Here is a 24,447-nt window from a genome sequence, read left to right on the forward strand (position 1 = left end):
ATGTAGGCCTTAATTTCAATTAGCTAGCCATTGTTTCCCAGATATCAATCACCTGCACACTATAATTGCTGCAGTGTGTGCTTTGCCACCGTCATTCATCACCTGCACATTACCCGTGATGGAACTTTATTGATTTCTTTTGAACCTGGCTGGCCCTCAGGCATCAATTTCAAAAGAGTCACCATGGTAATGGTAATCGGCGGTCTGTAATAGACATTTCAAATGACCAATCTGACTCTCAATTATTGGCTGGAGGGATTTTGAGGACAAGCAGACATTTATGATTATATAGAGGAACGTGTCCACTGTAGGGGGAAAAACACTGGGGAACAAAACCGTGACCTGATTTCTCCTCAAGAAACACAAGAAGACTTTCCTCTGTCCTCAAGAAGACAGCCGTGCCGTCTCCACCGCTTACACGCCTGTCACTATGCCAAGACCCGAAAAATCACTTCTGGTGTAGTCCCCTCCATTTCTTCTTCCTTTTTTGTGGCTTTTGTCTTTCTGCCTCAGCTGTGTTTTGGTCTGCTTTAATTGAGCAGTGACGGGTCAGGCTGGACCAGTCCCTTGCTTAGCTCACTGTTGGAACCCGGACACGCTTGTAAATAAAATCACGACCCACAACTGCTTTGTTTCTCTGCTGTTTTCTTTCTGCCCTCATTGGCATCGGTGGTGTGTAAATCAGAATATTCCTGACAACATTTATAATGCTGCAGACCGCATCACACTCCTGTGTTTGTGGGTCTGGGTTTTCAGTATTAAAAGATGGAGTCTGGAAAGAAATAAAAAGTAGACTTTATGAGACTATAAAATTTAAATGTACACTTTGCTTGAAAACAATGAGCAAGCCAGCTTGTTGACTTGTCCATATTAATTGTATGTTACTAACTGCTTCCAAACTCTGGTTCAATGAAGCAGAATGGATTAGTTTCAATTAGCAAGTTTTTCAACTTTACAATATATTAATCATTTGAAAGATGTTAACAGTCTGGTCTTAGTTTGCAAACACTGTGTAAAAACGCTGTCGGACAGTTAAAGCTACTTTCTGCTGTGCATTATTCTCAAAAGAAAGGAACAAATTTCTTAATTTCATATATATATTAGACACTCCTACCTTGTTAGTCCACCTTGTAGATGTGAAGTCGGAGACGATAGCTCATCTGTTGCTGTACAGTTTGTGTTGGTCATCCTCTAGTCCTTCGTCAGTGGTGATAGGATACTGCCCACAGGACGCTGTTGGGCGGAAAGATTTGGTTGGTGGACTATGCTTAGTACAGCAGTGACACTGAGGTTTAAAAACTCCAGCGGCACTGATCCACCACCCAAACAGTACCTGCTCTGTGGCGGTCCTGTGGGGGGTCCTGACCATTGAAGAACACCCTAACAAAGTATGCAGAGAAACAGGTGGACTACATTGTGTAATTGTAGAACTACAAAGTCCTCCGGTATGGTAAGTGGCGCTGAGGAAATGGACAATAAGTGTAGATACAAGGAGGTGTTCCTAATAAAGTGCTTGGTGAGTGTGTGTGTGAGTGTGTGTGTGTGTGCCTGACAGTTAAAGCTACTGTTAGCATTCAGTTTGCTGATGAGTACAAAATGATTTTAATACGTCATGCAGTACCCTCTAAAAATGTTTGACTGGAAAGAAATTAGTTCTACAGCAGTAATGGGATATTGACCCCAAGCACCAAGCTCACTGCTGAGAAAATCAAACTGTACTTCTCAAACAAAAACGCTGCTGGTGTTCTCAGAACAATAGACTGGCCAATTGTCAACGTCATAGAATTTATTTGGATTGTGAGAAGCAAAAAATGCAAGCAACTTCTAAAACTTTGAGAGAAACTTTGGAAGGCAAGTCTCCCACTGAGAATGGAAGCTGTGATAAAGGCAAAGAGTGGACACACTAAATACTGATTATTAAAAAAACTTAACCAACTGTAAGGCTGTCTGAAATGGCAGCAGCACCTGTATCTTCCTTAAGTGCAGAAAAGCTCTAGTCATCAGCTGGGACAGCTTGAGATATAGCCAAGTTATTTGACTTGTGACTGCTGCATTGCAGAGGGTACATTTCAGGATCTAGAAGCTTTGTGGATTGTTGTTTTGTATGCTTTCTCCTGCCCAGTGATGATTTAATTAGCTTTTCTGTCCTAAGGCTCCACCCTCGATAGATATGATGAAAAGCAAAATTACAAAGAGACATTTTCTCCACTGTTCCTTGCTTTCAAAGGGCTTCTTTGGTATGCTTCTGCTGTGTGGTTCTTGCTTATGTATAATGCATGAATGCAAAATAAAGAGCTCATAAAATATTGCAGTTGTCTGTGTAAAGACAGTCGCTGCTTCGTCATATTTAACCTGTGAATTTAAACCATATTTCCCAATCAGGTTGGCATGTGGTGCTAATGAGCTGTAAGACAGTAAGAAGATCAGTGTGTATTGATAACCTGTTTTTTTTTATCACAGTGGTAATGAACACAGTGTCAGTGTTATTAATTTCAGGCAGTCATGAAGGTTTTTCAGGACAGAACTTGGAGGATTAATAGTGATGTTCTACAAGATAAACAAGACCCATTTTTTAAAATATACAGCTGAAAGCAAAAGTTTGCAGAACCTAACCTAATTATTATTATTATTTTTTATTTTTAGTGACAGAGGCTAAACCTTTGTAGCAAACCATTAAAAAGTTAAGATTTTAAGGTTTCCTTCTGATGACTCTTTAATGCAGATGATGTGTGTGGAAGTAAAGCTGCACAGTAGAACAGTGCATTGCCACTCCTGTGTCAGCTAAACTTTCCTGGAGGTCCTCTGCTGGCATATGGGGGTTTTGCTTTGCCTTTCTGGACAGCATATGAGCAGTTTTATCTAGGAGTTTTCTTGGTCTTCCAACTTGATCTTAACTTCCTTAACTTCCATAATAGCATCTTAATGACAATTTGCACAGTGGAAATTTGTGAGCTGGAATTGCTTTGATATCTTTTTATAGCTTTCCCCTGCTTTGTAGGCATCAGTTAGCTTTATTTTCAGATCCTCTGCCAACTATTTAGAGGAGCCCATGGCTATTCGGTGTTAGCATAAGATTTAAGAGTCAGAGAATTTATTAGGCTCCATAATTTGCCATCAGCTGACAGTTCCTAATTATGATTCTTGACCTGCTAACCAATTCTAATCAATCAGTTAAGGCCTAATGATTAATTAATTTCTGAAACTCAAAGGGTACCCAGGCTTTTGCACATGCCACACTTACTATTTTATTTTTTCTATTATTGAAGTTTATCAAATTGAGACTGCAGACAACATTTGCAGAAAAAAAAATTAAGTAGTCTGCTGCAGAAGTTGTCACGCCTCCCGCTGGCTCAGCAGAGACTAACTCCCATCACTCCATCCAGAACTCCAACTCCCACAATCCTCTGGGGATCACATGCCCATGGACTCTCAGCCATCTACCTATCCACGCTCCAGTTCACCTGATTATTGATTGTTGTCACCTGTTTAAGTGCCCATGTGACCTGTTTGTTTCCATCGCCTCCTTGCGAAGTATTGTATCCATCTCCTGTGCATTACCAAGCCTTTTGTTCCAGTGTTTGGCTTCCTGGTTTGTTTTCTTACTCGTTTTTATCGTTTATGATTCTAACCTGACCTTCATTAAACATTTTAACCACAGCCTGCTCTGCACGCGTCTGACTCCTACAAAGCTGTCACATTTGTTTACTTCTTTTCTATAAAATGTGTAATTTGGCGATGGGTGCCCAGAATGTTGCATACAACTCTGTACCATAGTCATAGTCTTGTTGGCGGTGTCAAGAAACAACAAATCAATAGCCATCCACTAATATTGTAGCTTAAAAGCAAAGCTTGCAAAATCTGCTCAAAACCGCATGCTTTCCTAATTCGTGTACGTGTTTTGTTTGTTAATATCACAGTCCACTTGAAAGAAGCAGCCCTGCTGTCTCTCTTTGAGCTGAGGTTCTATTTCCAACAGTCTGATGAACAGTGTATGGAACCCATTGCCGTTGGCTCTGTTTTCCTCTGGGTTACTTCAATAACCCCAGCTTGTCAGGATGCCTCCAAAGAAATAGCAAGAGAAAGATAACTGGCCAGAGCCTCTGTCTGCACTGTGTGTCCAGCTGACTCCTGCGAGACTATGTCAAAAGCAATTCTCCGGGTTTGAAGTCCCTTCAGTGCAGATTGCACTCTCTTAGCACAATACATCATCCTGCTGCGGCCGAATGAGGCGAGACCAATTACATCTGGTGTCTGTTTCCATAAACATTAATTAAACTGCTCTCTGTTTTTGTGTTTGGAGGAATTCTGCCCTTTTTAATTTAAAGACCAGCTCTCGTACCATCTTTGAAAATCAATTGGATTTCTGTCATCATTAACACGAGGGGCAGCCGAGCAATTTGTCTACATACAGCCTTAGTCTTTAATGTTTTACACTAAGCACTATTTTCCATTTGAACCGGTGTGCGGGGTTATTGGAAGCCTCTTCCGTGCTGATTGAATCTGCAGGGCGGCATTGATCGCTTTGTCGTAATTGCCTCTCTTACATCACATCCTACATGGGTTTTGTGTCTTCTCTGTCACTGGCTTGAGAGCTGTCTTTAAAGATCATCTGTGCTATCTGAGAGAGCACAGGAGCAACGGGAGGTTGAGTGCCAAACAGTCTAAGAGAACAGAAATCATTTCTCGTGTCTGGAATTGAGACTGGGGAGGACTACTTTTCTCTCTAAGTGCAAAAATAGCTACTCCACTGACAAAGTTGTTATCACGTTTAATGTGTTTCATGACACAGACTTTGAAACTCTAAATCTTTCATCACTTTCAGTTTAATCTCTGCTGTCTAGTATAATTTTCAGCAAGTTTTACTGGGTTGGCATACACATCACATATGCAAAATCGTAATGAAAGGCTAATGAGATACAAACTCAGCTTATTACACTACACTCATGGCGAATTCACAAGTCTGACAAGCTCTATTTTTAGTTGGCCCTCTGTCTTATAAACTGAATGACATACGCAACGGAACACGATGCTGAACCTCCACCTTCCAAGCCTGTGATTCAGAAGAATGATGATTGGCGTTAATTGGCGCTTACGGTGTGGCTGCCACACCCTTCGTTCTAATGACGTCTCCTAGACAACCGTGTATGCTCACAGCAGGTGATGTTTTACCCAGTAACTAGAGCACTACAAGTCTGAAAAGTTACCATGGTGACAAAATAAAAGGAGAGTGCATTGTGGCAGCTCAGATATGGCCAGCTGATCTAATGTGGAATGGCAGATGTAACATTGCCAGTAAAAGTGAATTAACTCTTCAATTAAGCCTAAGCCTAGACTCCATAAGTCTCCATGTCTAAAATGACACTCTGGCCTAAATTAATATGCTTACTTGCATATTAGTAGAACTGCTGCAGTCTCTAGAATGAGATTTTCCATTTAAAAGAAAAGGAAAGCCTCCTTCTGATGTGTCTTAAAGGTAGGAGGAACTTTTGAAAAAGTACAGTTGCTTTGGGGTATATTTTGGGGGCAAATAGCTAGTGTTAATGCTAGAAAGATGAATATTGTAGCCATATTATTGTACCTAATTGTTCATATCATTTTCAAAATCATCATTACAATGGAGAGAATGGATTTCTCAAATGACATAAATGACTCAGATGATTAGGACATCAAGCTAAAAGCTACGCTTAGCAAGTTTAGTAAGGGTATTTAGATAACTTAATTTGGCTTCTTTTCTGTGGCTGAAAGGGTAAAAACAGTTGTCTTCAATGTTCATTTTGGGCTAAATAAAGCTAAAATTCCTGTTTTCTTTACGATTTTGTTTGACAGCAAAGCTAAGATTTATGGTAATACTTGCTTTGTGGTATTTATGAGCCTATATCATGCTAGCTGGCTAGGCTAGCAGTAGTGTCGGTTGACACCACAGGGATTTCTCCATTGAGAGAACATTGATGAGTGGAAACAGTGAAAACAGTATAAAACCATGGTAAGTAAGTGAAAACAGTATAAAACCATGGTAAGTAAGTCAAACTGATGAGGTTAAGGGATCCGGTGCTGCGCTACAGAATACTGCATAACACGTTGAATAACATACAAAACTGCTACAAGAAAATCAGCACCAGATTTTTGTTTAAGCTCAGCTTATACCATGTGGGATTCACCTGAACTCTGTATGAACGCTATAAGCCTTACTTCAGTATTCTTGATTTGACTTGACTGTGTTTCTACATGGCTGTGCTGCCCCTGACTCAGAGTTCTTCTAAAAAAGATGACCATATGAATTGCCCTGTGGCCGACCTTGGGAGTCAGTGTTTTTTACCTCCTTCAGCATTACTCATGAATATTTTCATATTCATTAGTTTATCCCCTTCTCAGAGTCTGGTATTGCTAACAAGGCACAGCTATAGAGAAACACATGGACAGGGCAGATGATTCACATCCACCCGGTCCTGTGTGTCTGGAGCTAATGAAGACATTGTTTCTCAGCAGAGAGAGAGAGAGAGCATTCTTTTGCTGTTCCAGATGGTCTCTGTGGCCGGTCCTGAATCTCTAATCACTGGCAGCTGATTAAGTTTTAATGGATTATACATAAGACACTGGAAGCCTGAAGTCATACCACAAACCCCTGATACCCGACTAAACCCCTAGATGCTCTAGTACCTGTAATGAATGAATGGAAGGCATAGACAGCAGGATGCATGCAATGAGTGAGTTTATCTGGGCTATTCCAGTAATCAGCATCATTATACATAGCCTAGACTGCTTTGTGAATGAGGTACAATAAAGGGCAGCCAATCAGAACAGAGGTTAGTAACACTGGTCAAAAATATGTGGACACTCCTTCTCATTAGTGGATTCAGCTATTTCAACCATACTCATTGCTAATTGGTAAATAAAACCAAGCCATGTATCCCATAAAAAACACTTAAAGTAGAATGGGTTGCACTAAAGGGCTCAGTGACTTTCAATGTGGTGCTGTCATAAGATGCCACCTGTCCAGCAAGTGAGGTCCTCAAATTTCTGACCTGCTAGAGCTACCCTATGCAAATATGAGTGTTGTTATTCTGAAGTGGAAACATCTTGGAGCTACAAAAGCTTAGGTGTGAATAGGCACGCAAGCCTAGGATCACTGTGGGCAGTGACTAGCAGTAGCTGAACAGGCCCAAATGCATAGCGATGACTTTGAAGTTTGGTGGAGGAGGAATAATGAGTCTGTTTTTCATGGCTTTGATCATCAAAGCCGTACCTGACATCAGTACCTGACCTCACTAATGCTCTAATGAGTGCAAAACAAGAAGCAGGTGGCAGCTAGGCCCAGGAACAGGAAAGGGACAGTCAGAACTGAGAGTTAATGTGGAACTTCTCAGGGAGAAGATGCCATAGTATCCCATTAAACTCCAGCATCCCTTAGTACCCTACTAAACCTCTAGTTCACATACACCAATGGACTTCTGGTACTCTATTAATATATTTTGGTGCAAAGTTTAACTATCTTAAGCCAATGCTTTATTCCCAGGAAAAACTGTGGTATCCCCTGTAACTCACTTATACACTGTGGAACACTAATTAGCTGCCTTAAGCCAGCACACAACATCTACTGGTAGATAGCATCTCACTAAAGTACAGACACACTGAATGAGAAGGTTGCTGTACTGACAAAGAGGTGCTTAATTAAAATATATATGAGCTTTTGCCCTATAGACACATACCAATTACAAACATATTTCTACATACAGCATAAGGCAATAACAAGGTTCTATGGGGACGTTTGGCAAGAAGAAGCATTTATTATTCTCTGTATAAACATAATTGAGCTCAAGCTGTGAGGAGACAGAAATGCATGTGAAGATACAAGCTTGTCTTGTAAACCCCATGTTGAGTAATTGGTCTTCTTGTTATTGTAAAGTGACCCATACTGTGCCAATCTGAGTAGTTGATCTGGTCAGTTATATATAGGTGATAGATAAATATATATATTGATCAAGAAATCTAATTTAAACCATAAATTATATATGTATCCATTACTGAATCAGATGCTTTTCTCTTCTCTTTCTCAGTGTATGGGTTTGTGTGTCTTTGTTCCAGGGGTCTGTTTGCCAGTCACTACACAGAGACGCACTACCTGGACGGTGGAAAAGCAGTCACCACCTCGCCCTCCTCCACGGTAAGATCACTCTTACACTGTCTTGTTCTGATTGCAGTCTTTACTCCATGATCTGAAATCCTACACTGACGTTTGTGAAAGCATGTGCTCTGGTTTCATCACGATTCTGAGATGAAAGGCGGTGAATAAGTTTGTTAATTACCTGCAGTAAAAAGCTTACAACTCCCTCGGCTAATATAAACACGCTTCTCACACTCTCTCTCTCTCTCTCTCTCTCTCTCTCTCTCTCTCTCTCTCTCTGTCTCTTTCTCTCTCTGTCTGTCCTTCTCTTTGCTTCATGCTTGCCTGTGCATTCATTGTAGAGGTTCAGGGGGTTGTAATTTTTGTATTAGTGTGTTTTTAGAGTTCACTGTCTTTATAGTATTTCTCTCCTTATAGTGTCTCTCTCTTGCTGATTTTCTCTCTCTTTATAGTGTTTCTCTCTCGCTTTCTGTCTTTCTCTTTTTCTCCCTCATACTGCCACTTTCTTTCTTTATTTTGTTTGTTTGTTTCTTTCTCTGTTTCTCTCGCTCGCTGTCTCTTTCTCGCTCTCATTCTCACTTTCTTTCCTCTTTCTTTCTGTCTTTCTTGCTTTTTCTCTCTCTATAGCTCTCTGTCTCTCTCTTCATCTAGGTAAATCTATAGGTAAATATGTAAATGCTTCATGATAGCGGTGTCAATCAGTGTTTTCTTTCTTTCTTTTTTCAGTCTTTTTGCTTTCTCTCTGTCCTTTCTCATCCATTCTTTCTTTCTTTCTTTCTTTCAAGTGTCTGATTTGTCCATTGAACATGTGAACTGTTGGCTGCTGTTATTCTCACCTTTTTCCACTTCTAATTAAACTAATCCTGTTGGGTCGGCTGTGATTTTTGTCCCCAGTTGTATATTTAATCTTTTTAGCTACAAGTCAAGCCTTAACTTGTATTGTGCTAACCACTATTTAGACAGACGGACCGTGTGTGTGTGCTTGTGTGTGTGTCTCTATGTGTCCTCTGAGGTCTGTTCAGGGTCAGTGAAACATCAGCTGTGCTGTTTCACAAGACTGGAGGGAGATTTGAGAAGCTGCTTGTGCTTGTTTGGCTGTTCCATCTCCCGCTCCTTGGAGACAGGGTGTGCTGAGTGCACACTTTTTTCAGTGTGGAGTGTTGTGCCTCTTTTTTGAAGGGAGGCAATGATTGCAGATCACGTTATCCAAACTCTGACAGCTCCTCCTTCTCAACAGTGTGCCCCAGAGGAATGTTATTGAGAACTTTTGATTAGACAATGTGATCTGAGATTGCAAAATAAATAAAAACATGTGAAAAGTGAGGACGCACAGGCAGGACATATTCTCCTAAGATGAACACACCCACATGCACTCACCTACACATGCTCATACATTCACACATGCAGTCTCAGTGTAACTGGACAATGACCACTTTTGTTGTTTTGGCACTGGATTGAATTTGGAATGAAATGATCACTGTGAGGTTAAAGTACAGAATGTCAGCTTTGATTCAGGATACTTATATCTGTATTAGGTGAACTGTATAGGAATCCATGTTATTTATACTCATAGTCTCCTCATTGCAGAGCACCATAAGTAATTTGACAAATCGACACACAATCTTAAATAACATTGACATGGTTAGTAATTATTTGCAAATCCTTTGCATTCAATGACTTTGCATTTGTTCTGAAACCTATAGACATTACCAGACCCTGGTATCTTCTCTGTTCATGCCCTGCCAGGTCTGTAATGCAGCTGTGTCTGTTTCTGCTTCTTCTGGGGGCTTTTCACCTTCAGTTTTGTCTTCAGTAAGTAAACGTGAGCTCAGTTGAGCTTGGGTCAAGAAACTCACTTGGTCTGTCAACACATCACTTTTTTTGGCACTGAAAATGAGATTTTTTTCTCCTCAAATCATCAATCTAGTACAAGTTAATCTTCAGTTGTCCATAAGACTTCATCCCAAAATTCTCCTGGTCTTTGGTAGTTTTTAGGAAGCTGCCTGCTCTTTTTCTTCTAGAGGCGTACCACTGGTTTTAGTAGTGTGGTAAACTCTCTGAGATTATGCTGATACATTTTTCTCCTTATGGCAGTTTTTGACATGCCATTGATCTGTTTAGCAGTTTTTCCTCATGAAAATATTCTACTTCTGTGGTCTTCCATTATCTGCCAAGATTTTGCAAGTGCTAGGAACAGACTATTCCTGCTAATTAATAATGCACAGAACAGTTGATTTTGACACATGTGGTATTTTTGGCTATGTCTGTGATTTATTCACATTTTCCAACTTTATGATAGCTTATTTTACTGCCATTGACACTTATTTGGTCCTCACGTTGAGATAAAACAGTAACTGACTCCAGATGAAAAAATAATTTGAATTTTTACATCTAGAAGCAACCCTAGACCTTTTCTTAGCATTTTTTGGGCATGAACTAGTGACACAGCTGGCAAGCCAACTGAGCAGCCAGTGGTCCAGGAACTTGTGGTACCTTGAAATAGTTGGACTAGGACTGTGGTTTTTATAGGTTTTATCACATGCAGATAGACATACATGTAAATATCCTTTAAACTGGCATCACTGCACTTTAACTTCATAATCATTGCTTCCTTTCAAATTCTATATGAGTACAGTTGTGCCACTGCAGTGCACATTTGTGGAAATAGGTGCATTGTTGATAGGAGTCTTGGTGTGAGGTTGTTGTTTTGTAACTATGGTCTTGGCTTGGTAAGGTTGCCTGTTCTGCAAATGCCAGGCATATTGCAACACACACAGAGACGTGCAAACAAACACACACACACACACACACACACACACACAAAATAAATAACCAGAGTGAGTACCAGGGCAGGGTAAGAGTCTCCCTTGTTTTCGAGTGTCTTCTTATGCCTTGGAACTGAGTTACAAGGGGTAGTGGTTGAAATCTTCCCCTACGAAATGGGACCCTCAAATAAAAAAGAACATTACTTCATTAATAGGCTACTAGCAGTGATCTGGAGGTGACTCTGCCAGTCTGTAGTGACAGCAGAGCAGCAGTAAAGTTCAGCAACCTTTAGTTACATTTAGGGAATCACATGCCCTTATTTATCGCCCACCCCTAATTCTTCGGTGATATGAAGCTGAAGTCAGCTATTTGCTAGCTTCTTGTTCTAATTTTCCCGTTCCACCTTGAATAGTGCAGCAGTTCTGACGTGTCAGAATGTAATTGCTGCACCATTTTAAGGTAGAACTGGAAATTCAGCTAGCTAGCTACAGAGACATCAGCATACTACTGTCAATTTTTATGCTTGTTATGAAGAATTCTTCACATTAAACTAAGATAATGTAATGGTTATTGTATTTTTTAACAGAGAAAATATTTACATTTGTAGGTTTCTTTGGTCACTTGCGCAGCCGTTTTTTTTTGGTTCTGTTTTTCTCATACCACTCCACTTGGTGTGTGCTTCTGAAAAACCTCTGTTTGGAGGGCCATGTAGCCCTAACACTTCTCCCTACCCCTCTATCTCAACAAACAACCCTACCCCTAGGCATGAATATGCGAAATTATGGGGCAAGGGCTAAGCGGTAGGGGCAAAGGGTGAAATGGGATTGGGCCTTAGTATGTCCATTCTTTTCTGTCTTCTCTCTTAAAAAATACATTACAGCTAGACTCATGTTGGTCTCGCCAGTTTGTCCTTTTAGGAGAACGGGGTCAGGTAGGACCCATTCAGACAGATTTTGTTAACTATTAAGGATTAGTTTTAGCTGAACCTGGAGGACTGTGTTAAGCCCTGACCTGTTATCATTTTCTCAGAATATAAGAGCATGATCCAAGAGTCAATCCAGGAAAAGGTTACTATTTAGAGCTAACACATTTCTGATATTTAGTCTTATTACTTCATTGTAGATAGAATTTGAACTAGGTCCGAGTGATCAAATCAAATATCGCAGTGTTTTCCAACTGTATCATGGTATCAGACAATATTTAAGTTAACATTAATAAAGTTAATGAACGCATACATTAACAAAGACAATAAGTTAGCATTAATAGTTAATAAATTATCAAATTAACGATCCTATGCTTCCTGAGTACTGCTGCTCTGTGCTAAAAAAAATGTTGCAAACCAGATGTAACTGTTTTATTTCTCTTAAAATGACACCAAAGAAAGCCTTACACAGTGTTGTAAATGTTAACTAGAAAGAAAGCAAATTTCCAGAAAGCAATTAATTTAGTTTTTATGATTTTTTTTAACTGTTCCCCTAAAAAAATGACATTGTAGTTAACTATCAGGCCCTGGATACCATCAGTAATTGGCTTCAAGCAGAAAAAAAATTTAACCAATTAAATGACCAGGGCTCACCAGCTGGCCCAAGGTTTTATCAGACAGCTCTGTACTCTAAGAATAACTCAGTTATAATAATGCCAGTTTGCACTGAATTCCCTGTGGTTACTGAATAATAAGCCTTAGTATGTAATATGCCTGGGATTAAGGGGTTAAAAAGTAAAATAAATAGAAAAGGGTAAATAAACTGCTTCACAGCATGGATACAGCTATTTTATGGTCATGTCATGTCTCATAGATATTGAATATTTAATTAAAAATATGGAAAAAACTAAAAAGCAATATCTCAGTATGTCTATATCAAAGAAGGGTTTGGCTGCATCCTGGAGCAGGATATTTATTTCCATGGGGAAAAATGTGCCTTATGGAAGGGAACACACTTACAGTAGTTTTTCCATACTCCATATGACAGTGCCAGCAACACACCTGCTGATGCTCAAGTTTACCGTAAATCCTAAGGTGAAGTTAAAGACATTCTTTCAAGGCAGCAATTCATCATGACGTTGCAAAGACACCGACAGCTGACTGCTGACTGTAAAGCTCACTGTGAAGTTGGAAATAATAATTTAAAAGTCAAATCAGATGTTGTGGAAGTTTTTTGGACCACGTCAGACATTATGTATCAACGTCACACACACAGGCTCAAAAGATAATCCGGCTCGATGTTTAGGGCAACATTATACTGTGAAGATAAGAACAGTAGATAATACACTTGAACAGTAGGTAATACACTTACATCTTCAGAAGACACATCCTTCACCAAGTTTCAGCTCTCTTCTCTTTGAATTCTCTTTCATTGTGCTCACAATCAGCAGATTCATCCACTCAAGGAAGGGGTGCGAAGTACAACGTTACAAAATGTTCTTCCACACGTTGTGTGCAATTATATGTTACTACCAGAAAACTCTCCAAATACCCAAATCATTAATAGTGTAGCTTTGCTTTAGCTTTAGCTTTAACTAGCTTAACTACCACACACTCAGACTTTAGGTTTGAAGGTCTGAAGACATTTTCTCAATTTTTGCATATCTTCTTAAATTCTCATTTAAAGGCACTTGCATATAACATGATACCCATATGCTTCATATCAAAATGCTCTGTTATCTTCGTCGCTGCTTTCCAGAACCGCTGCAGTGGCTATAAACTCTTTGCATGCCATTTCTTATGTGTCTCTGATGTCGAGTGAATGAAGAATTAAGGGTTTCCGGGGTGATGGGTCAGTCCTTAGTGATTTCCTCAGTGTCCATTGGTCGGTTTACCCAAAATGTAAACAGACACACAAGTCTACTAGTTACACACGGTGAGAGGCAGATGATGTGTTTCTCAGCTCCTCTTCATAGCCTCATAACTTTGCATGTGAGTCGGTGTGAGTGAGGTGGAATTGGAAGAGCAGATCTATATAGATTGTTTAATTTGACGTGCGGGTGAGTTCATGGACCTCAGAGGGTTAATAGAAAGCTGATTGTTATTCAAAATGACAAAGAGCCAATAAAAAAATGATATAGAATGAGGCAGTAAAATACAGCAGGGTGTGTTCTTTTCCATAACCCCAATTTGAACCATGGCTCAGCCCAGATCACAGCTTCTAGAATGATTTAATTACATCTCTTCCTATATTGACATGACGCTAGATCATGTATAATCTTATGGAACTGTTTAGCAGGCAATAAGCGTTCATGCTTTTGTAACAAACTGAATGCAAAACACCACCAAGCACCACTTTGTCCCCAGAAAATCTTAGAATACATATGTATTTGAATTGCAGCCATCTTGGTCTGGGTACTACAAAATTTCCAACCTCCATTTATCTTCATTAATCAGGTATGATGATAAAGTGGCCAACCAATTACACTGACCCCTAAAGCTCTTTTGTGTATCCACATAAGACTTATTATTTAGTAATTACATGGGAAACAGGGCAGCATGATTGAGTTATTATTAAGCTATAGATGTGAAGAACAGAAATGTGGACCTGCTGGTGAGTGTGTGAATGTCAAGAGGTTAACTGTTCAATTCATTACCAGAGATTACAAGTTCCAGATTTGAATACCTATGCTTTACAATAATCAGTGTGTTATGGGCAAATATTATTTCTGCTCTAGGCAACAGACCTGCTTATCTCCTGCATGAAACAGGGATGAGCTGCACAGGAGGGTTCCAGCAATTCTTGGGAGGAGATATTGGATCTATTATGTTGTATTCACATAGAGATTTACTTACTGGGGTGTGTGTGTGTGTGTGTGTGCGCATGTCTAGCAGCGTCCGTTCATCAACCCTAACTGCTTCTCCCTCATTTAGCCTATAACACAGCATGGTGTTAGAAAGCTTCACTGTAGCTCCATATGACGCCTGAGCAGAGCAGGACTCAGATCCTGAATGCATGGTTATGATTAAGAGTGACTCAGTGAATCTGGCACATTAACCGTGGCCTTGAATAGAGATTTCTCATACAGAGCTCCTCTCTGCTTTCTCTCTAATAAGCTAGCACCATTCCCATGCCTGCTGCAATAATCACTCGTCCTTGTGTGTGAGATTAATACACTCCATGTGAAGGGACTGCAGGCAATTTCTGCTGTGCGGTAGTTGCTTTTAGTTGCCTTTACACAGCTAGTAAGTGGAAAACGTTGTAATGCTTCATGATGCATCTGCAAAGCCTGTAAGTGCTCAAATTAACCGTTATAGCACAAGATATCAGATAAGTCAGACGGAAGGCTGATTTCTGCTGGCCAGATAAGCACGTTTTACATCAATCAAGAATAAATGGTGATGTTATGACAACATTTTTATTTGATTAGAGTGTTTACTTCATGTACGTGTGTTGTATTCATACACAGAAAAGACCATACAAATGAGGCAAAGTGGTATAACAAATTTACTTATGTTTGCAGTAAACAGAGCAATATGTGTGACTCTTTTCATTTCTTTATGCTAAAAGTAGAACACATCTTTCAGAAATATTGTTTTCATGCAAATACATCTGCATGTGAAGTGACTAAGGGTGATTTCTGCTGTCCCTTCTGTGCAGCTAGTAAATGGAAAACCTTTTTCATCAAGCATAAACAAAGCTGATAAGCACTCATATGATGAGTTGTTCCACCAGATATCGAATTAGTCAGATAGAGGCCTGAGGGCCAGATGGAAACATTTTGTGTAGAATAAATGACAATGTATTATCTTGGGTGGTCAAACAATTTAAATAATCAATCATAAGTAATCACATTATTTTGTGTCATTAATCCTCATTAATCGCCTTTGTCTTGTTTGCTCAAATGGGATAATAAAGATTTTTCCATTTAAAAAGCATTGCTTTTTTTTTATTGCTATATAAGTAGACTCAAAATTAACACAGTTAACAGTAATACATGAAGTGAGAGCACTGGTTACATGTAATGGTTCTAGACTCTTGTTCTCTTTCTTACAGCTTGTGGGTTTGAAGTCGAAGATCTGGAGGGGAACAGTAGCTTTCCAATTTACTATTGCTATTTGTATGTGTATTTGAAAGAGAGGGCTCCAACCACAGATTATATCATAGCAACGCTGTGCTTGTACAGCTGGGCTTGAATGGATAGAATAGAATATCAAACTGGGAAAATGCATTAGGACTGTTAAAATTAAAGCAGTAAATGATTTGGGCTGTGAATGTTTTAATATGTTAATAACATGCTAATAATGCTGTAATAATGCATTAACTAATAACGAGTTTACTTCGCCAGTCCTAATGGTATCCGAACTTTTTTTGTTTTGCATTATGTGTGTTTTCACCCACTCAACAACAAATGAACTGCATTTTTACTGTAAGCATGAACTGTAAAACTATATGTTTTAACTTTTGATTAACTGGCCTAACATTTTTGAGTTAATTTGACTTGTTTTAGTAAGTTAGCAGAACTCCACTCTGTGTTTTACATTTGCTTAACTCATTATTTAAAGTTTATTTAAGCAATAGAACACGAGAGGGAGTGTGTTATCGTGAAATAACATCACGGCTGTGATTTGGCCGTAGATAATCACAGCCGTGATGTTATTCACGATAACACACGACCGCGAGAGTTCTATTGCTTTTATACAACAGTTAAATAAATAAAGTAAGGAATTAATAAATTGGACCACGAACGTGGCGTTTAATATGTTTTAATGTCAGCAGTTCCTTCCGCCAAATTATAGTTCCTTAACAAGCAGCTTGTTGCTACGTCAGAGCAACAAACTCCGCTCACTCGCTGCACAGCCAGCGGTTCATTCTCCAGCTCAGTTCTGTAGTTTCATCTTCAGAGTCTGACCAAATCGGACTGAGCCATAAAACCTCCACAATATCAAGTTTAGCTTAGTTTTGTCAATTTTTGCCAGATCAATATTAATGTTGTTTTGTTCCAATGAGTCTGTAAAGCATCTTACAGCCCATTTTGTTTGGTGAATGGTATTCGGTTCATTTCTGGCTGATTCCAGGTTGTTTAGGTGTTCCTCTGTCACAACTGCTGACTGAAAAGCTTGCTCAAACGGTAATGAATGTTTCAGGATTTAGTGCAGTCTCATCTTCAGAGTCTGACCAAATCGGCTTTAGGTCAAATGTAGTCTTAAAAGTGTCCATTTTCTGTTTGTGCGCAAAGTTAGAAGTGAAAACTTTCAAATGGCTTGAGTGTCTCCTACAGCTGTCAAAGTGATACAGTGTTTGTGAAAAAACCGTGTTGTTATGACGAAATAACAGCATGGTTAGAATGCTTCTCAACCAATCAGCTTGCGTGGCCGAACTAACTGTTGTATAATACTCACATAACTCAAACTTTTAAGGCAGTCGGGTTACTGACGTTAATACATTGAATTATCTTTTACAGTGTAGATGCTTGTAGGCTCCTCTGTGGTCCAGCTTGGCTGGAAGCATCACCCTAGTAATTTCATATTGCCCATGTTTACCTTCTTTGCAGCCATATTCTCCACCAGAACCATTTGCAGGGCCTCTGGATGTCTAATTAAAGGCACCTGGAGCACTGCGTAGCTGTGACTTTTGTATCACCCAGAAACAGTCTATACATATCCCTGATGCCGAACAATCATGGTCTCATACAATATCCATGTGCTCATGACATCAGCAGCACTTGCTAAATCAGGCGCTTTCCCTGCTGCTGTTCCCCGCACCAGTGTGTGTTTCATATTTAATGTGATGTGGAACGTCCTTTTTACCTCTGGGCAAACAGGAAACAGTGGTCCAGTGGACATGATGACTTGGAGCTATCCTCCATATCAGCTCACACCGACCAGAGCAAAGCTTGGACAAATTACAGGCCAGACGGGGGAGGCGTGCTGGGGCGTGAGAGTGGGCCTGGGCCTGAGCGCGGAAATAATGACCTGAAACCACACTCGGGTGATAGGACGAGGCTAAAACGGGCAGACTGCATTTGCTGCCTCAGTGAGGGTCTATTTTTTTTTCCTTTACGGTTGTTGGGTGCAATCCAAGAGCAAGGAATGAGGCTAAAAATCTTAAACTTGGACCTAAAAAAACACTGACCCAGCTCTGGAAATAGCCGAGTATTTTCTTTTGAAAGCCTGCATATAGACAGAGAGAGACTGAGTGAATGCATTGTGTTTTGCTGTGCAGTTGGGTAAATGGGATACAGAGAGTTCAGTGCCAGAATAGAAACCCTACAGCCATGCTTTCAGTCCAAAACAGACAAGAACTCCCTTCCGACTGAAACAAACCAGCTTTGTCCTGAAATGCTTCCCTGCCCCTCTCTCTCTCCTTTCTTTCCATTCGATTTACTCCTTCTCTCTCCCTCTCTCCCTCTCTCCTTCTCTCTCTCTCTCTCTCTTTCTCTCTCTCTCAAGTTTGCTTTCTTGACATGACAAAATTGTCATTGCAAAGCATTGCAACAATTATCTATAATATATATATATATATATATATATATATATATATATATATATATATATATATATATTCAAATATATATCTCATTCACTCTCTGCCTGTCTTTAACTCTGTCTGTCTCTCTCTCTCTTTCTCACCTCTTTGTAGGGCAGCAGGTGCCCTTTGAAAGCATGTAGTGGAAATGCAGTGTGTCTTTTTGATTGATGATTGACAGTTACTGATGATTTACGTTAGTTCTGTCAGCAGACGTCTCACAGTGTAGATCAACTGGGAGGACACTTCATAATCACCGCAGACACAGACCCCCACTCAGAGAGAGTTCTCCATTCTCCTTCACCGTGTCATCAGTATGTGTCATGTGAGTGTGTATTAGCAGTTGTTTGTGTCTTTTTCAGATGAACTGTTACTACCATGGCGAGGTGAAGGGCTACCCACACTCTGACGTCATTCTCAGCACCTGCTCAGGACTCAGGTGAGTTACCATAGTGACTGCATCAGTGGACGGGACTGTAATAAGTGTATTTTAATTATGTGGTATAATTGTGGCAGCGCTGGCATTGATTACCCAAGATAGACGACTATATTAGAATTAACAGGGAATCCATCAGTGTAAAACCGATGTTGATATGATGCTGTGATATTATTTGTAGTGCTGTTAGTGTAGCTGCTGAAATGCATATAAGCACAGAGGACATGATTGTACAACCTGACTGTTATGACTGTTTGGTTTAATTGCATTTTAAAGCAGAAACTTTATTGTGTACTTGCAACAAAAAAGGCAAAAAGGGTGTATAACTATCAAGTACAACTACCTGTCAGATTATATAAATGGAAATAACAATAATAATAGAGAAAAAGAAAAAAGCAAACAAAAAACTAAAAGCAAGCAGTCTTGATATGCACACATGCACTAATGAGTTTCCCAAACCAATGCTTTCATATTACCTATTTCACTGAATTGCACGTCTGATTCAAGGATTCACTGACTCACAAAAACAAGTCAGCTTTATTCTCATCTAATGCAGTCATGAACTCAGAATGTGAAGAACATTTTCTTGTTGCAATGCTTATAATTACTCCTGATGCAGCTGCAATGATAGTAAAAGAAAAAAAAATTGAATCACTGGTTAAGAATAGATTTTAAATAGGTCTTGTTTGTGTATGTGTACCAAAGAAACTTGACTAATGATCTAATGATAACGCACATAAGTCAGAGATGATATGGGAAAAAAAGAGTATCAGTGCATTTCCTAGTTTGACCATTCAGACTGGCCATAGCTCCAGCCTAAAGCCCAGGTGCTCATGCACTATATGTTGCTATGACTCTGCAGCTGTTGCCCCTCATTCAACTACAGCTTTTAAAAGTTGCATTGATGGCTGTCTTGATAAAATCAAAGTTATTTCCAGCTACAGCAATGCTGTGAATTTGTTTGTCACTGAAGTACACAGAGTCTGAAGTATCATTTTCAAGAAAAAAAATACACAGCTGATGCTGGCAATGTTTTAGAATTTGGCAGACCTCACTAAAAACCAACGGAAAAATCAATGAGTGGCAAACTAACCAAAACAACAGCAAAGAGGAAAACTTTGGTTCCACTTGCAACAAGACATAATGTAGCAGTATAACAGTGAGAAGCTACAATTGCATTGGACTTAACCTGTTGCTGTCACTAGACTTTAACAGTTTAAATTGGAAACTTGTTCACTCTATAGAAATCACATCATTTTCATATGAGTTCATGTGACCACTGAGTTCAAAATAATGTTATTGCATTATTGAAAGTATTAAATGGGAAAATCTTTCTTTAAGATCAAATCTGAGCAAATTAGACAAGTGCAATAAATTGTGATTAACTACACAAAAGAATGTGATTAATCATGGTTAATTATTTTAATCGCTTGACTGCCCTAATTCTGATTTTACTTCAGTAAATTGAATTGTATTGCAGAATCAAATTGCTGTTTAGTTTATCAAATAATTCTTAATTTACAAAAAAGGACGTAAAGATTGTGTGGAAGATACAAAAAATGGTTTCAGTTGGACTTTTGATTTGTTTCAAGTGATGTATTTAAAAGGGCTGATTTGAGTCAGACATTGTTAACATACAGGCACTGTAGCTTGTCATGGCAGAGTAATTACTATGATAATTCTGCTGGACAGTATCAGGAATGTCTTAAACGTTGGCCAGCAAATGTCTCCTGTCTCTCAGGAGTGATACTGCTTATTGCTTAAAGCTCTTTATTTGGGCCTGCAGCTGCAACCTGTCTTCCAGACATCTAACCTGTCTCAGACCCCGCAGTATGTCTCCGGGCTCTGCAGTACACACACTCGCACGCTCACACACTCAGAGCTGTGTTTCTTGGCGCTCAGGCCAAAACAAATTAGTGCTGATTTTGGTTGGCAGAGTTGGTGCGAGTGGGGTTTGTGTGGACGTTTATGTGGTCTGCAGCACAGTGTGGGCTTGTTGAGAAAGCCCGGAGTTTGGCCGTCCCTTTATGGAGGAAGATGTCACTTTAAATCAATGTGCAACTTTAAAGTGTGAGAAAAGCTCGCTGAAACGCGGCCCATAACCACTAAACATCAGTATTAGGACTGCGTAAGTAGTGTTGTTTCAGTAAAATATCCACAAAATTGATGCCGTGTTGACCAACAGTGGCTTGGATGTTGAAATAACCCAGTTTCCAGAACTTTTTTCAAGCTGTCTTAGCTTGTGGGAAAGCGGAAAGACCACTTCCCCTCCGAGAGGATTAGACTGCACTATTTACAGTCTAGCCACTTTGTTAGCTGAGTTTTTTTTTGCCTTTCTTTCTCAATATTGGCTTCTTTAACTATTTTGTGTTTCTCCTCCTCTCTCACTCTCCCTCTCTCTCTTTTTCTCTCTTTCCCCTTCTCTTGATCTTTGCTTCTCCTTCTTTCTCTTTCTTTCCCTTTTTCTCTATCTTTGTCTCTCTCTTTCTTTTTCTCTCTCTCTCTCTTTTTCTCTCCCTCTCACTCCCTTCCTCTCATTTTCTTTCCCTCTCACCTTTCTCTCTTTCTCCCTTTTTCTATCTCTTTTTCCCACCTCTCTATTTCTCTTTCTCTATCTTCTTTGTTTGCTTGTTTGTTTTGTTCTTTCTTTCTTTTTTCTTTCTTTCTCTCCTCCCACTCTCTTTACCCTTTTACTCTTTTTCCATCTCTTTGTCTCTCACTTTCTGCTTTCTATTGCTTTTTCTTTCTCTCTCTCTCTCTCTCTCTCCCCATTCTATCTTCCTCTCTCCTTTCCTTTCATTTTCTTTCCCTCTCCCTCTTCATCTTTCTCTCTTTCTCTCCTTTCCCCATCTCTATTTCTTTCTTTCTTTTTCTTTGTTTCTTTCTTTCTTTCTTTCTTTCTTTCTTTCTTTCTCACTCTCTCTCTCTGTCTCTCTCTCTTTCTCTCTTTTTCTCTCCTCATTCTATCTCTTCCTCTCTACCTTCCTCTCATTTTTTCCCTCTCTCATCTTTCTCTTTCTGTCCTTCCCCATCTCTCTATTTCTCTTTGTCCCTCTCTATCTTCTTTGTTTGTTTGTTTGCTTGTTTGTTTGTTTGATTCTTTCATTCTGTCTCTCTTCCCTCTTTGTTTCACTCTCTCCCCCTTTCTCTCTCCCTCTCTCTCTCTCTCTTTATTTACAGGGGGCTGATCTCACTCAGAGATAAAGTATTGGTGCTGGAGCCAGCACAGAAGCCCAACAGCACCATGCATCATATCTACAGGGGAGAACATCTCAACCTTACCCGAGGCACATGTGGACATGGACACAACATATCAAACGCTGCAGGGGTCCCAGACACTCTAGGGTCTCTCTTCAGCTCACACAGCACGCTCCTAAGGGTAAGCTACACAAACCGTTAAAGGGACCATATCAGTGGAAAAAAATTGCCTTGCATTTTTGAAACGGATTTGATGTAATATGTAAACATATCATTCACTCCCTGCCCATATACGGTAAATACTGCAATATAAATAAACACTTTTGAACTCATTGTTTTTGTGATGTCACAAAAATCATTACAATTACATGCATCCATCTATTCAGCCTAAGCAGGTAATATGTAGAATATGCAAAAGAAATATAGAATATGGGCCCATTTTACACTATGGCCTTATGTGGGTTCACATAAGGAAATAGCATCACATTATTTTTTGATGATTTAGCAAGAATATTTCTCACTATGAATATTTCTCACTGTTTACAATGCACATTAATAGAAACTGAATATGAAATGAGTGAGTATCTGCAATGTATAATCCTCAAACAGAATGAAGTTCACTGCCGGGGTGCTTTGGCAAATGTCACAGTTATTACTTCATAGTTCAAACAAGCAGTAATGCTCTGCTGAAGGCCTTGCAGCCAAAACATTTATGAGCTGATTTTTTAAATTATGATACAGAAAGTGATGTGTGCAATTCCTTTCATTTCTTTATGCTAAAAATGGGGCACAACGTCCAAATATAATATTTTCCTGGAAATATACATGCATGTGAAGGGACTGAGGGTGGTTTCAACTGAGCAGTGGTTGCCTTTGATTCTTTCTGTGCAGTTAGTAAATGGAAACACTGTAATCGTTCATGAAACATTAACATGAGAAATCAGATGGGTCAGATGGGAGCCTGATTTTTACTGGCCAGATATATGCATATTGTGTAAATTAAGAGTAAACGATGATGTTATAGGACATTTTTTCATGTGTGTTTCTCTAGTCATGCACAGAGCAGATCTGACAGACCAGTGACCTAATTTAATTTGTCTAGTTTAACAGACTATATAAATTAATCTGCATTTGTTGCTGTAACCATGGAGGTTTGTAGCACACTGGCTTTGCCTGGGATCATGAATTACATTTTTAGTTTTGTTTTACAAAAGTCACCAGAAGACCATCCTCTATGTACCTCACAGGACCTTCAGTGTAGTCTATTAAAGCAATAAGCCACGAGAGGCCGTGGGTTCTCGATTTTGTCACTGGAAGGGTGTTCTTAAAACTCCCTTCCCTGTGCCAAGAAATGTAGCTCCTTTATAGTATGGTATCGTTGCCAAGCAACCATGGGCCCCTGAATGAGGAGAACGTTCAGTTGCCCACTGCTGTATATTGCGGTCATTTTATTATTTTAACTTTTTTTTTACCTTCGCTTTATATTTACTTTTAAATTACCACCATGAGTCTTATTTAGCACCAATCCAGCGGCGTCGCTCTTCTCACGCTGGGGCTGAATCTCAAATGGTTCCCTGCTCCCTACATAGTGCACTATATTGGAATTTAAATACTGGATCCTGCACCCAACGGGGCAAATATAGACAAGAAATAGTCATTTGGTACTCAGCCACATCCATACTCGACAAACAATGTACTATTTGGCTATAGAGGCCAGAATTTCTAAACTTTCATAGCACACTATTTAGGGAAAACGGAGTCGTTTGGGATTCAGCCTGGGTTTGACGCTACATCTGACCGAATACCACACACATTAAGCCAATCAGTTTTTAGGACCGTAACTATCCATTTTATAGTCAGTTTCATCATTAATTCTTCGATATCAGCTGTGTTATCTCTGTATATGGGGTGAAATGGAGTACAACTGTGTCTTTAGGCTGCGTTTCATTCACCCTCCTTTATAATACCACATACATTAAGTGGCTATGGTTTAACACACGGGGGATAGCTCTATTATTAACGGTATAAGCCCATACTTCATCTTTAACTATTGCGTTTTAGTACTTGGCTCCATATCAGCACTGAGTGACTGTAGATACATAAGTGCACCTGATTTATCCATATCCGTTCTTCTAGTGGCAATATGTTGTATCTAAGTGGTCCACGATGGCAGTAGGACCCATTTTATTAGCAAACTGAATCCATAACTGGCTATATGAGCTTCAAACTGGTGCTGCAATGCATGGATGAAAAGAGAAAGATAAGTTCATGGATGTTAAAATTGCTTAGAAGTATTTTTGTCTCTGTTAATATGTCATACATTGAGGACCCCATATGCTGACCTTGTGGAAGGACAGAAAAACCTTGTGAACTAGTCTTACTTTTCAGACTGAGACTGGGGGGGGGGTCCAATTTGTTCCTAGTTTTGTCCAACTGAGCATTAACAGCCAGGTTCCTAATACAGTAGATAAGCA

At 39.5% G+C, this 24,447-nt stretch overlaps 1 protein-coding gene across 2 annotated transcripts in view; it reads left to right on the top strand.

The window, feature by feature from the left end:
* Positions 1 to 24,447, top strand: part of LOC118809104 (disintegrin and metalloproteinase domain-containing protein 12) — a 161,796-nt gene that overhangs the window by 72,289 nt on the left and 65,060 nt on the right. For both annotated transcript variants that reach the window (XM_036572089.1, XM_036572088.1), the window contains exons 4-6: positions 8,083 to 8,161; positions 18,702 to 18,778; positions 21,956 to 22,154. In XM_036572089.1, the coding sequence (XP_036427982.1) occupies positions 8,083 to 8,161; positions 18,702 to 18,778; positions 21,956 to 22,154 (355 nt within the window). The remainder of the gene's footprint in view (positions 1 to 8,082; positions 8,162 to 18,701; positions 18,779 to 21,955; positions 22,155 to 24,447) is intronic.

Source organism: Colossoma macropomum, unplaced genomic scaffold, assembly GCF_904425465.1.
Source record: "Colossoma macropomum unplaced genomic scaffold, Colossoma_macropomum, whole genome shotgun sequence".
Classification (NCBI taxonomy): Eukaryota; Metazoa; Chordata; class Actinopteri; order Characiformes; family Serrasalmidae; genus Colossoma; species Colossoma macropomum.